Genomic DNA, 13687 nt, shown 5'->3' on the forward strand with positions numbered 1-13687 from the left:
CAGAACACACACTTGTCTCTCCCCTAGCCTCCCCTCTTCCCTCAGAAGTGGGACAGAGTCTGGCACTCTACCTCTGCATCCCAGCCTCAAAGTGGCTCCATTCCTAAAGCTGCTAAGAATACCTCAGAAAAAAAGGCAAAAGCCCAGAAGCTCTGCCGCTCCTCTGCCCACTACGCTCTTACCTGTGCTATGGAGCACTGTGGTTCTGGTCTGGCTGTAAAACATCAGGTAGAGCCCTGAGAAAGGGGCGTCTCGAAGGAGAGTTGCTGTCAGCCCCCTGAAGAGGCCACGGTGGCCCTCGCTGCAGTAGATGTTCCTCAGGGCTGCATAGATGCTCTCATAGCTGTAAGCCCCACTCTGCAAAGGGAGGGTGGAGTTAGTGACTGGCACAGGCCAGCATCTGAGCAGCGGCCTAAGCAGACTTCATGTTACACACCAGCCAGCACCAAGGCTTCGGTGTGCACATGGCTTGCCCAGCCTACAAAAGTGAGTTTTCTGAACATATTTGACTCTCAGTCAGACTACACACCCAGGGCTGACACCAGTGCTCGCTACCCAGAACCCCAAGGTTCTAGAACTATGAGACTCACCTCATAGCGTGTCTTGATCACTGTGATGGGTGACATGCAGACTCCTGCCACAGAGCGTGAGCCCATGCCCAGGATGACTGACTCCAGGGCAGTGGGAGGATGGCCTCGCAAGAAATACTGCTTCGAAGAATACAGGGTGCCAAAGTAGATTCCTACGCCAGGGACACATCTCACGATGGACTGCAGGGAAAGGCAACAGGAGGAAAGAGGGAATCAAAGACTCAGAACTGCAAGAGGCCTCTGGAGGGTGGTCTCTAGAGATCCCAGTGTGATTCACATGCAAGGCGTTTGTGGTGTGAAGGGCGTGCCAGAGACAGGGCAGAGAGAGGACAGGCAGCAGCCTTAATAAAGAGTGGATTAAAGCAGTCACAGCTGTGGGTGAGTCCCCCCCCGCACCCCACCCCCTACCACAAGCCCTAGCAATCAGTGACCACCCCACCCTCTGTGATCTTTCTGATGAGGGGGAGGGTGTAGTTTAAACATCACTTTCCATCTTCTATGGCTGGAGGCTGCTGTGGGGAGGGTGGAAACCAACGCCTTGGTACTTGCAGCAAGGTGGGTCCTTAGGGCCAGAAAAAGCCTTTGGGCAAAGAAATAAAGGTGTGGGTGTCCTAGCCCATCTTCACAGTGGCAACAAAGGCAAGGCTGCATGGGTGGGCAGTGGACGCCAGCTTTAGAGCTGTGCTAACAGTCATTCTTCAGAGGGTTGAACAATCTCCTCGTATCTGCTGGGGTAGCCAGGCCTGTGGATGACAGCGAGCCCTACGCATACTACTGTCTCGACTGTCCACTCACACACAATAAGCTTCACTTACAAACAAGCATAGCCACTACTAAAACGTGCGTGACTACACCCTCCCTCACCTACATTCCGCTGTCCGCTTCTCCCTCTTCTATGGTATTGGAGCCAGTGAAGGGCCTGGGTGAGATGAGGCAGGTGGATGACCGGAGCACTAGGAAGGTCAGGCTCCTACTGACCTTGACCTGTCATGGGGATCAAGTCATGTGACCCCATGTCTGGGCTGAGAAGCAGGTGATGCGGACAGATGCAAAGTTGACTTATTTCTGAAACTGCTCCCAACACCACCATGCTCCAGTGCCTTCCCTTCAACTCATCAAAGCTGCAGGAGCCACAGCCTTCGGGGCTCACTCAAGGGCAATCTGATCCCACAGTCTTGTCCTTTACTGTACAATCTGGAACATTTTGGCAAATTTCAATATTATCCACATTGCTGGATCTGATCCGTTTCCTCTCCATCTTCTGATGTGTGACTCAACAAATCCTTCCCAGTCCTTGCTTTGTTTCAGGGTCTCAGTATGTAGCCTCGGCTGGCTGCTCATTCACAGATGCCCTGCCTCTGCCTCCTGAGTGCTGGAATTAGGCCCAACAGTTACTTTTTTCAAAGCTCATTTTAATTATGCATTCATACGTGTGTCGGTATATGGGCTTGCATGTGTGTGAACAGAGTTCAGAAAAGGACATTGGCTCTCCTGGACCTGGAGTTACAGGCGGCTGTGAGCTGCCTGACATGGGTCCTCTGTGAGAGCAGTGCATGTGCCCACTGGCTGGGCACCTCTGAGAAGAGCCTCACTGCCTCACGTCCGCAGTCTCCTTCCTCCACGGTCATGTCAACTGTGCCAGAAATGTGTCAGCAGCTCCGCAGCACATGTGGCCTGTCCCTCGGGGAACTGTATCTCACTTGTGCTGGGTGGCAGTGGTCACTCATTTCAGGAGATCTCTCAGTGAAATCTTCGAGCAGGTTCAGTGCCCTCTGGTATAACACGCTGCCATCAAGTAGACTGTATTCTCTGTTCCTGTTCCGCTCACAAACGCAGTGCACTGTACACAGTGACCTAGCACCATCCACACACCGAGGCTGTGACTGATCTCAACTATGACAACAAAAACTGTGGGTTTCTTCTTCCTTCTCCACAATGTCATGGCCACAGTATTGCTTCCTGCTGAAGGGAGGGTTTTCTTTTCTTCTTAAGAGCTTCCACCTTCTGCCCAGAAAGCCTTGCCCAGCTTCTTGTTGGCACACCACACTGCCAGCGCTCCTGTGCCCTGAGAACCTCAGTAAGTAAAATATGGGCTGCCTGAACACAGGCCTGGTGACTCCCCAGCAGGTGATCTGATCACTAAGCAGCTACAGTGAATGAAGGCGAGTGGACCATAGCTAGGACGTGCCGCATGGACAACAGAGAAGCCTCACAAACACTCGGAACAGGGCGCAATTAAAAACCTATCAACTGGTCACTATAGAACTGGACAGGACTAACTGGGGGGCAAAGCCAAAGAACACAGTTTGAAAGGGAACCTTCCCTCCCTCACAGGCCATGTGTCTAGACACCCTGTGCCCACTTGGTGGCGCTGTTTTGAGAGGCTGGAGAACATGAGGTGGGAGGCGTGGTTGCTGGCATGGTCACTGGAGTTGGCTTCTGAGCTACATCATAGCCCCGCCTACAGCTAGCCAAGGCTCTCTGCTTCCTGTTTGCTTCGGTGTGACCGGCTGCCTCATGCCCCTCCCACAAGGCTGCTGAAAGCTACTCCAACTGTTGTGCCTTTCCCATCATGATGTCCCCACACAAGCCCAGAGTAGTGTCTCCTCTCTCCAGCTGCTTCTACCAAGGGTCTGGTCCCAGCAGTGTAAAGTAACAGATCCACACAAGCAAGGAGGGCTCCATACGCCCACGTCATGGAACCCTGAGCTCCCGGTGAGGAGGAAGGGGTGAGGAGTGCCCGAGAGAGAGCCCAGATCCGAAAGGCAACTTACGGGAGACATCCCTTTCCAAAGGCCCAGAAGACTTTCTGTGCGAACCACCTTCAAGAACACAGCCAACATCCCAACTCGCCTGGGCCTGAAGGAGACAAACAGGACAGGGCAAGAAACAAAATCTGTTAGACATCCTCATTGCAGACTTTCCCACGCATAGCAATCTCTATATTACATCTTAGAACTGCTTTTAAAATTGTATTACTGTGTGTGTGTGTGTGTGTGTGTGTGTGTGTGTGTGGACATGCACACACGTGTGGAGGTCAGACGACAACTTTCAGAAGTCAGTTCTCTCCTACCAGGTGCATCCTAGGGATCAAACTCAGGTCGTCAGGCTTGGCAGCAAACACTTTTACCAGCTGGCCCATCACACCAGCCCTAGAATTATTCTTGATTTTCATGTGTTCATGGTTTGGCACATACATACTTACCTATCTATTCACACCACAAGCAACGGGATAAATTCCACTTTCAGACACTTTTGTGTAGTACCCATATGGCCAGAAGACACAAAACACATTTAAAATGGATGTAATTTCCACAAAACCCATTAGGCAGCACAGTTATAACAATGCAAGCTAGCACAAGAAAATGGCAAACGTCACCCAGGGAGGCCCTCTGGAGCTGCTCAAAAGGATTCCATCTAATCAACAAAATTAAATTATAATATGTATGTATATAAAACTGCATTAACTTTTTTCTTCAGAAAAAGTATCCACAAAGCACATGGCCCAGTACTCAGGGAATGAGGCAGGAAGATGGCAAATTCAGGCCAGGCGGTGGTGGCGCACGCCTTTAATCCCAGCACTTGGGAGGCAGAGGCAGGCGGATTTCTGAGTTCGAGGCCAGCCTGGTCTACAGAGTGAGTTCCAAGACAGCCAGGGCTATACAGAGAAACCCTGTCTCGAAAAACCAAAAAAAGAAAACGAAAAAAAAAAAGATGGCAAATTCAAAGTCAGCATGGGATACACAGGAAGAAAACTCCTGTCTAAGCAAACACAACAACAGAAAGGAATTCCAGTCTAGCTTGTGTTTCTCCAATGAAGTAATTTAATCCTGGCTCCTCCACGAGTCAGGGCAATGGCCTACCCTAGGTCTGAGGGCTGCAGGGTCTGCAGGCGGGTTTTGAGGAGATCCAGAGGCTGGAAGAGGAGTGCGGAACAGGTACCACTGATGGAGCCACAAAGGAAAGCCTTAATCACTGGATGTAACTGCAAGACAAGAGAGGACATGGCATCAGCAGACCTGCCCACCACACCCAGCTCCTTTCTCCACATATGCATCTGTGGGTTCTCCTCTGAAGCCCTTCAGGCACCACCTGTCACAGCCTTGTTCTATCTGCCCCTCTCTGAAGTGTGCACAGCATGAGGGGCCCCTCTGGTCTCACTAGTCACTGCTATCCTCTGAGTAACATGTCCATTTTCTTAGCACACTTCCTTATCTGGCATGACTGAACCACTACCGACCACCTCCTTATGTTGCAGACAGCGTTAGCTGCCGGCTTCCCCAGGCTGCCAGGTTATAGGATCTGTACATATTTATAGAAACATGTCAGAGCATGAAAGCATAAGCACTGTGAATAGTACTCCATGTAGTTCTATGCTTAAAACTCTGCCTTTCAAGCTGTCGGTGAGGCACACCTTTAATCTCAGCACTGGGGTCGGGGTGGGAGGGTGGATCTCTGAGTTCCAGGCCAGCCTGGGCTATACATGGAACCGCCAACAACCCTTCACAGTAGTCACTTCTGGCTTATGAACCCCTCCCTCAGCCTCTAGAAACTGGCTTATCTTCCGTCTCCACACAGATGGGCAGCACTCTCAGATACTGAAGTATCACCCTCAGGCATACCCCAGGAGCCTCAGCGTAGGGTGTTGGAGCTTCTTTTAACAGTGTCCACTTTTCAGAAGGCAGTAGAATCCCAATGACAACAAAGAGGCACTTGGATAGTCCCTCTCCTCCAAACAGGACACTGGCAAGCCCAGCTGGAGACCAGCTCTTCCCCCGTTTAGTACATCTGCACACTCCTGAGATCAGACCAGAGTGGGTGCATTCCAGATATGGTCATAGACTACTGTTTAAATAACTGACACATTGTAGCCCTGACATTGTAGCCACATTGTAGGCTTACTACAACGACTGTGAAGTCTCTGTTACATGGAATTACCAGGAACCAAAATGTCATCTAGAGTATCCATTACAAAGAAGAGAAACGCCTTAACTTCTATCAAGTACAAGGAGTTAGTTTCAAGATCACTGGGACTAAGTAAGTTCTGAGGGGTGAATACTGGACCTGACCACAGTCCTGGAGTGCCAGCAGGGGCTCTCAGAGGACAGCAGGCAAACCCAGGCAGTGTGTATGTAAAACATATGCTGTACTGGAAGCCAATGCCCCCTCCCCAGAGCTGCCCAGTTCTTCCACTGATGAATACTCCTAAAACTGCACCTCAGCCTTACCTGAGCCTTTACAGTGTTCGGGAGTTCAACCTCCTTACACGCATGGTCGCTCTGTTCCTGAGACATCTCTTCATTGCCTGGAAACCAGTCCCAGAGCCTCTGTATCCAGTCCCACACTGTTCCATCTCCACTCCCCCTCTGCCAGTCACCCTTCAAACCTTGGGCTCGCCATCAAGTCAGAAGCCTCCAGTAAGGCTCCAGAGACTCAGCCTAGGCCTCACCTTCTGCCCTGTCCTTAACTTACTTAACCTCTTAGGTACTTTTGATATCAGTGACTCCCTCTCTCTAAGTACTGGATTCTTCTACCGGCACCCCACCCACCCCACCCCAATTATACAGGTCTCTCTTCCCTCTGCCTCTTCCTCAGGGCTGCAGCATCTCTCATCTCCTCAGTCTACAGCCCTTTCAGAGCAGCCTCACCACAACCAGTCTTCACAACATTCCCGTTCTGCCCTCCCCTCCTGTCCACTCTGCCTCCATGTCCCCTCCTGCCCACGGTGATCTCAAAGTCAACAGTCCAAACAGGAAACGTGGGCAACATCCTCCACACGTACTTCCTCCCCAGTCCCAGGAGACTCGCTCTGCCTGCTGCTTCCTGACCTCTCCTGATGACAGCCCTTGGTCTGTCCTATCTGGGTCCTTAAGCCTGAACGGCAGAGAGCCTCTACAGACTGAATCTACTTGGGAACGAGCTAAGGGTTACAAGTGTGGTGGTTTGCCAGGAGGAAGCAGACATACTCGTGAGTCCTCTTCCCCGTCAGCCCCAGTGAAGCACCCATCCTCTCGTCTTGGTTCGTTCACCTCTCATTTCTCTGGCCACTGCTCACTCGCTTCTTCCACTGAACCACGCTGACATGTCCCTCAGCCAGTGTCAGTTTCTATCCTTCCATCCACACAGAACCACTCCAGACAAACCCACACTGCCGTTGCTCAGATATCCAACAGGCACCTCAGTGACACTCACAGACCGGAGCTTATCTCTCTCCCTCACATCAACCTGCAGCTACTCAGCAGAGCCATCCAAGGGAAACACCCATTCCGGGCTGGGCCTGTCCAAACTGGCTCATTCTGCTTCTTGATCAGCATCCAAACCACCTCCTTGAGCCATCCTGGTTCAAAGGTCCACACTTTCCTTCCCCACTGACTGCTACAACCTTTTTACCTCAACCTTTGACCCCTCCAATCTACTTCCTATCCTGCAGCCAGGGTCATCCTTAAAAACTGTAAATTGGAGCCTCAATTCCAATGAGACGGTGCTCTGGTCACATATAAGTTGTCAGCTCAAACAAGAAAACAAGGTGTAATAAAAATTATTAGTAATGATAAATGTATTAGAAATTACTAAACATGACAAATTTGTCATTAGTCCTCATCTGGTGTAAATAAAAAATAAGATTTGGCTGCTCCATCTCTCTCCGAGACAGTGCCAGTGAGCTGCAAGGCCTGAGGCAGCACACAGCCTGCTGCCCTCCCTGACCCACACTCACCATGCTCTACTGCCGTAATGCGGCTCCCCTGCCTTCCTCTCACCTCAAACACCAGACATCATCCTTCTGGCTCAACTCCTCTGCTGCTCACAAAGCCCTGTGTCAGGGTCCAGTGACTCTCCCGGGACTGGAGCGGTCCCTGTGGCCATCATCCTTATGACTAAGGACGCAGGACAAGAACAGACACAACCCCCTGTGTCCTTCATGACACTGTCAGGAACTGACATGGAAGCAAGGCAGGGTGGCACACACATTTGTTCCCAGCATTCCAGAGGAAGAGGCAGGAGATTCTCTGGGAATTGGGGCTCAGCCTCACCTACATATTGAGCTCCAGGACAGCCAGAACTAGAGAGGGAGCCTCTCTCAAACCAAACAAAAGAAGACTGATCACGGAACTGGACTGCAGAAGGCACACAACACAGCTTGAGCAGAGACCCACAGGAGAAAGCCCAGCAGCCCCCGAAGGTCCCATCGCAGCAAAGGGTAAAATCTCCCCAGCGCTTTCCAGTTGTATGGTCCAGCAAGGCTACACGAAGGGACAGTACCTTCAAAGGCACTGGACTGTTCTGGGAACTGAACCTAGGGCCTCATGCCTGCTGGGCAAGCTTGTTACTACCAAGCTGTATTTCCAGCCCTGCACCCACTTATTTTAAGGCTGGCTGCAGTCCTTCACCTCCTGATGGCAGAAATTGCTTTTTAAATGTCTTATCTTTATAGCACAGTGACTGAGAACATCACTGGCCCAATACTCATAGAGTCAACAAAAAGAACCGACAGTTTTTTGTTTTGGTTTTTTTAAATACAGGGCTTTTCTATTAGCTCTGGCTCTGTAGACCAAGCTGCCCTTGAACTCAAAGAGAGCCATCTGAATCTGAGTGCTGGGATTAAAGTGTACCACCACCACCTCAATGTCGATTCTAATGGATAAACCAAAAAAAAAAGCAGATAACTTGAACAGCGTTGTGCATATCCTTTGAGAATGGATTCTGTGGGTCTGTTGTACTTGGGTTATTTTTTTTTTTTTTAAGATTATTTATTTCGCCGGGCAGTGGTGGCGAACGCCTTTAATCCCAGCACTTGGGAGGCAGAGACAGGTGGATTTCTGAGTTCGAGGCCAGCCTGTTCTACAGAGTGAGTTCCAGGACAGCCAGGGCTATACAGAGAAACCCTGTCTCTCAGAAAAAAAAAAAAAAAAAAAAAAGAAGAAGAAGATTATTCATTTCGTGTCTGTGGGTACACTGTTGCTGTCTTGAGACACAACAGAAGAGGGCATCGGATGACCATTACAGATGGCTGTGAGCCACCATGTAGTAGCTGGGAATTGAACTCAGGACCTCTGGAAGAGCAGTCAGTGCTCTTAAGCGCTGAGCCGTCTCTCCAGCCCTGTACTTGTTTTGAGACAGTCTCATGCTCACACAGCCTGCCTCTTCATGAGCCAACATGCTGGTCCTGGGCTTAGTTTTGTTATAGTGACGGAGACGAAGGTGCTTTCCTGAAAGGCTACACCTCTGACTTCAAAACAGATTTAACTTATTTTAGTAGCTCAACCGTATTCACGGCTTAAAGCTGAATATTCCAAATTTTCTAAGTGTGAGAACAGATCAAAAGAACCAGAAAGGGCTAGCAAATTACCAAAAGTGAACAATATTCTTCTAGAGGGATCATAAGGTTCCCAGCACCCATACGGCAGGGTGCTCACAGCCACCTTTAACTCCAGCTCCCGGGTATACCAACGCCTTCTTTGGCCTTCTTGGGCATCTGCACTCTTGTGCACCTACCCCCAGCACACACATAAATAAAAATAAAAACCAAAAGCACAATGAGCAAATAGTACTACGCAAAACACGATGGGCGTAAGCAGCATTTCAACAGCCAAATAGTTCCACAACTTCTACCATCTCGCAGCAAAACGAAAAACAGCAAAATCTCTACGTCCAACACACATCAAAAGAGGAAAGATGGCGGGCCAGAGAGAAAAGGTATGCAGTTTTGAAAGACATGGTCCTGGAGCCACAGTGGTTATCTTTAAAGATTTCCAAAAAGAGCCAGACATAGGGGAGCACATTCCTTTAGTATTAGCACTCTGGAGTTCGAAGCCAGCTTGGTTTAAATAGCGAGTTCCAGCCCGAGCTACACAGTGAGATTCCCAACTCAAAACAAAAAAACCAAGAATTTTTAAGACATCCCCAAAACCGTGCATCCTTGCCCCACTGAGGCGCATCCCTGCCCAGGCCGCCCTGTACAGCCCCACCTCCGTCTATGGTTGGCTACGAGAGACTCCGCCCCGCCCCGCCCCCGTCTCCACCAATGGCATCCCAGCAGCGCAGCCAACCCAACGAAATGGGCGTGGCCTTGGCGAGCCCCGAAAGTCGAGGCGGCACCCTGCAGGGAAGCGGGCGGTCCGAAGGAGGCCCGAGGTGCCCCGAAGTGCTCTTATCAGTTACCGTTAGAATGTTCTAGAATGTTCTAGAAGCATTGTCCTGCCCCCACAATGCCGTTCCTGTCCCGGTCCCCCTGTTCCCACGAGCTCACCATGAGCGTCTCCACCGTGTCCTCTACATCCTGCGACGGCAGCAGCGCCGAGCGCGCCTTCTCGATCATGGGGGACGCGAGCCCGGCCCCGGCGACTGAGAGGCTCCGGGATTCCGCGCTCACGCCCATCCCTCCCCGCCCGTCCGCCCGGCCTCCGGCCTCAGTACCTGAGACAAGCCGCTCTATGTTTCCGGGGGAGGGGAAAGCTGGAGGAACCAGTCAAAAAAGGTGAGATCCCGCTTCCGGTGACGTAGCGCATCCGGCGACGCGATCTCACCGCCACCTGGTGGCTCCACCCAGAACTGCAGGGTCCGCGGTTCTCGGCTGCCGTGCTATAAACATGTCTCCTGCTCGGCGCTCTTCTTTTGGCGCCTAAAGCGCTTTTTGAAATGGGTGACTGGCTGAGTTTTAATTGTATTTAATTTATATTTAAGAACTGAAGCAGGGTGGAATGCCTTTTTATACACGAATTTTTAAAATTAAAATTCACGTATCTCCTTTTTTTGTTTTCTTTTTGGTTTTGGAGTCAGGGTTTCTCTGTGTAGCCCTAGCTGCCCTGAACCCTCTCTGTGTCTCTGTGTGTAGACCAAGCGATCTTGAACTCCTAGAGCTCTTCCTGCCTCTTTAACCCTAAGTGCTGGGACTAAAGGCATATACACCAAGCCTGGCTTTTATTTTTAGTTGTATGCGTGGTTGTGTATGTGTGAGTGTAGCTTCTTGCAGAGCCCAGGTGCTCACAGGCAGTCCTGAGCTGCCCTACCTGGGCGCTGGAAACCAACCTCAGATCCTCTGCAAAGCAAGTGTTCCAACCGCTGGCTCTCAAGCCTCGTCTTTGTGCGTTTTGTTCGTTTATTTTGTTTTTTCGAGACAAGGTTTTTCTTAAAAAAAAATTTATTTATGAATTTATTTACTTATTTATTTTATGTGAGTACACTGTAGCTGTCTTCAGACATACGGGATCTCATTACAGATGGCTGTGAGCCACCATGTGGTTGCTGGGAATCAGGATCTCTGGAAGATCAGTCACGGTTCGTATCCAAAGAGTCATCTCTCTAGCCACAGACAAAGTTTTTCTGTGTAGTCCTGGCTGCCCTGGAACTCACTCTGTAGACCAGGCTGGCCTCGAACTCAGAAATCCGCCTGCCTCTGCCTTCCAAGTGCTGGGATTAAGGGCGTGCGTCAATACACTTGGCTCCTTTTTTTTTTTTTTTTAATATGGGGAAAACTGAACCTGGGACCTTCAAACACCAAGTGAGTACGCTAGCATTAAGCTTTTAGCCCCAGGCATCTTTGCTTTCTATTTTGAGAGGGAAAATTTTTTCATGAAATTGCTCATACATACATTGGGTGGATGGAGCAGAGCCCCAACAGCCAGACTTTATTTATTCTCTCAGAATTCTTATACCTTCTTAGACAAAAGTTCTTTATAAAATTACCTCATGGCTAAAATGTTACACTGATGTGTTTATAAAAAGATAAAGAGAAAGTGAGTATATTCTGTGGGTGTGTGGAGAGGTATGGGGGAAGGGGATGTCTCAGCCGGCCCATGCAGAGGCATCTCTTCCCCCTAAGGGACCAGTCACACACTAGCATAGAATAGAGTTTATTCAGGGCTTGGGGAGGGGAATCAGGAGGGTAGTAAGAGGCAGAGAGAGAGAGTAGGGAAGTAGAGGCCAGCAATGACCACGTGGAGAGAGTGGGAAGCGAAGGGGGAGGGGCAAGGGCACAGAGAGAAGCTAGAGGCAAGAGATCAAGAGAAAGAGGAAAGGGCAAGCAGCCCCTTTTATAGTGGGCCAGGCCTACCTGGCTGTTGCCAGGTAACTACGAGGAGGAGGAGAATACCTAACTGTAGCCAGGTAACTGTGGAGGTGGAGTTTAGACAGAATACTAATATACACAAAAGAGGAGTTACAGATGGAAACTGAAAAGAAAGAAAGAAAGAAAGGAAAGAAAGAGAGAGAGAGAGAGAGAGAGAGAGAGAGAAAGAAAGAAAGAAAGAAAGAAAGAAAGAAAGAAATTGATCATACTGAGTCTCACTGTGTAGCCCAGGCAATCCTCCTGCCTCTGTCTCCTGAGTCATAAAAACCCAGGGTTTTTTCATATTATTGATTATTTGGGATTTTCTGTGTAGCTCTGGCTGTCCTGGAACTCACTCTGTAGACCAGGCTGGCCTCGAACTCAGAAATCCACCTGCCTCTGCCTCCCAAGTGCTGGGATTAAAGGCCACCACCGCCCAATTATTTGGGATTCTTACATCATGCATCCTGATCGTGCTCACCTCCTGCCCTGCCCATGGCTGCCCCTCCCCCATGACCTTTCCCCCCAAAGCAGATGAAAGTAAAAAGGAAGAAACAAGCAAACAAAAACCAAGTCCCTTTGGGTTGTTTGACCATGCTCATTGGAGCATGGTCAAACTCCTGGTGGCCAGCCCCCAAGGGAAGATGAATCTCCATCTGTCCCTGACCCCCCAGAAGCCATCAGCTGTGGAGAGAGAGCTACACTTCAGCATCCCTGTCACTTTTTTTTTTTTTAAGGCTCTTGATGGCTTCCTCTCCAGGCTGCCATTTTGGGGGAGTGGGGTTGGGGTGGAGGTAGAGATTATTACAGAAGGCTTTTATATTCTGCTTTCTCAACTGTGCTTGGTCTGGTCCAAGGTGTAAGGAGCAGGCCCTTAACAGGACCAACTCCATTTTGTCATAGGAACTTGTAGAGACAAGTCTTGAAGTGAAGTTGCTTTGAATAAGTATGATAACCAGCTGTGATGAGGTCAGAGGCCAGCAATGACCAGACACGAGTGGTTATCTGCCATGCACATCAGCAGTAACGCTAAATCAAACATAAAAGAAGAGCCCTTCACCACACATTGGTAGCTATGACTGCCTGACATGATTCTCCACCAGGCTTCCTCAACTCCCAACCATCAAAGAGTTAACCGAGAGAGTAATGCCTCCTCTTCATGGTCAAGCACCCTACAAGCTCAAATTAGCAATTCAACTAGCTGGAAGCCGCAGCCTGACCCCGCCTTCACAGACTCTGGACCTGGAACCAAGACCATCATAAGGATTCAGGTTGTATAACCCATGACTGAATGAGGTATTTGTTGCTATGCTTATTTCTTTGGTAATTAGCAATTTATTATTTGTGTTTATTATGCCGATATTGTTAGAGGCGATGCATAGGAAATGTGGCAATATCTTGTTGTAGCAATAGCCTTAGCATTGGTGATAATATATTGCTTGCTGTGCATTATTAAAGAGTAACTGAATGTCAAACCCTCTGGCATACTCTCTTTTCCCTCTTGAGGAACTGATAATCTCACAGTCAAATCCAGCATACAATCCCTGAGTGGAGAAGGACCTGTTGTTTCTCTCCCCAAGGCGATACTGAAACCTTATCACAACCTGCTCGTGACAGATAAGAGTCAGGGCTGGAGGCACAAGGCCTCTGGCTTCTGCTATACCATCAATACTGGACCCTCACCGAGACTCCTCTTGGATATTTTGGTGATGCCCAGAGTCATGGAGGTCCTGTGGCTATAAGGAATCCATGTTAGAATCCAGCTGCTTCTGAGGCCACAGCTCCTGCGGCAGCCCCTTCTCCTCACGGGGAACACGGGATCCACTGAGACACTCTGAATCCCTAGCTAAAGGACTTCCAGGTGCCAAGGTCTTTCATCTGGGGAATTGAGTTTCCATCAAAGAGATGTCAATGGCCATGCATCCTGCCTCCAACCTCCTTCCTTGATTCCTACCTGGAAATCAGACAGCCCTGCTGCAAGGCTGTTGTGCTGTTGACCTGGTTAGTTTTATGTCAACTCGACACAAGCCAGAGTCATATGGAACCACAATTG

At 49.7% G+C, this 13687-nt stretch overlaps 1 protein-coding gene across 2 annotated transcripts in view; it reads right to left on the reverse strand.

The window, feature by feature from the left end:
- Positions 1–10031, reverse strand: part of Slc25a38 (solute carrier family 25 member 38) — a 13263-nt gene extending 3232 nt beyond the window's left edge. The window contains exons 1-6 of one of the 2 annotated variants that reach the window (XM_028767435.1): positions 7349–7497; positions 5819–5895; positions 4454–4575; positions 3365–3449; positions 591–770; positions 183–357 (exon numbers count right to left, since the gene is read on the reverse strand). In XM_028767435.1, coding sequence (XP_028623268.1) covers positions 183–357; positions 591–770; positions 3365–3449; positions 4454–4575; positions 5819–5884 — 628 coding nt within the window. In that variant the 5' untranslated portion in view covers positions 5885–5895; positions 7349–7497. Of the gene's footprint in view, positions 1–182; positions 358–590; positions 771–3364; positions 3450–4453; positions 4576–5818; positions 5896–7348; positions 7498–9837 lie in introns of those variants that run through there. The other variant, XM_028767434.1, reaches the window with a different exon arrangement.
- Between the last annotated feature and the right edge of the window lie 3656 nt (positions 10032–13687).

The sequence above is a fragment of the Grammomys surdaster genome, unplaced genomic scaffold, assembly GCF_004785775.1.
Source record: "Grammomys surdaster isolate TR1022 unplaced genomic scaffold, NIH_TR_1.0 172, whole genome shotgun sequence".
NCBI lineage: Eukaryota > Metazoa > Chordata > Mammalia > Rodentia > Muridae > Grammomys > Grammomys surdaster.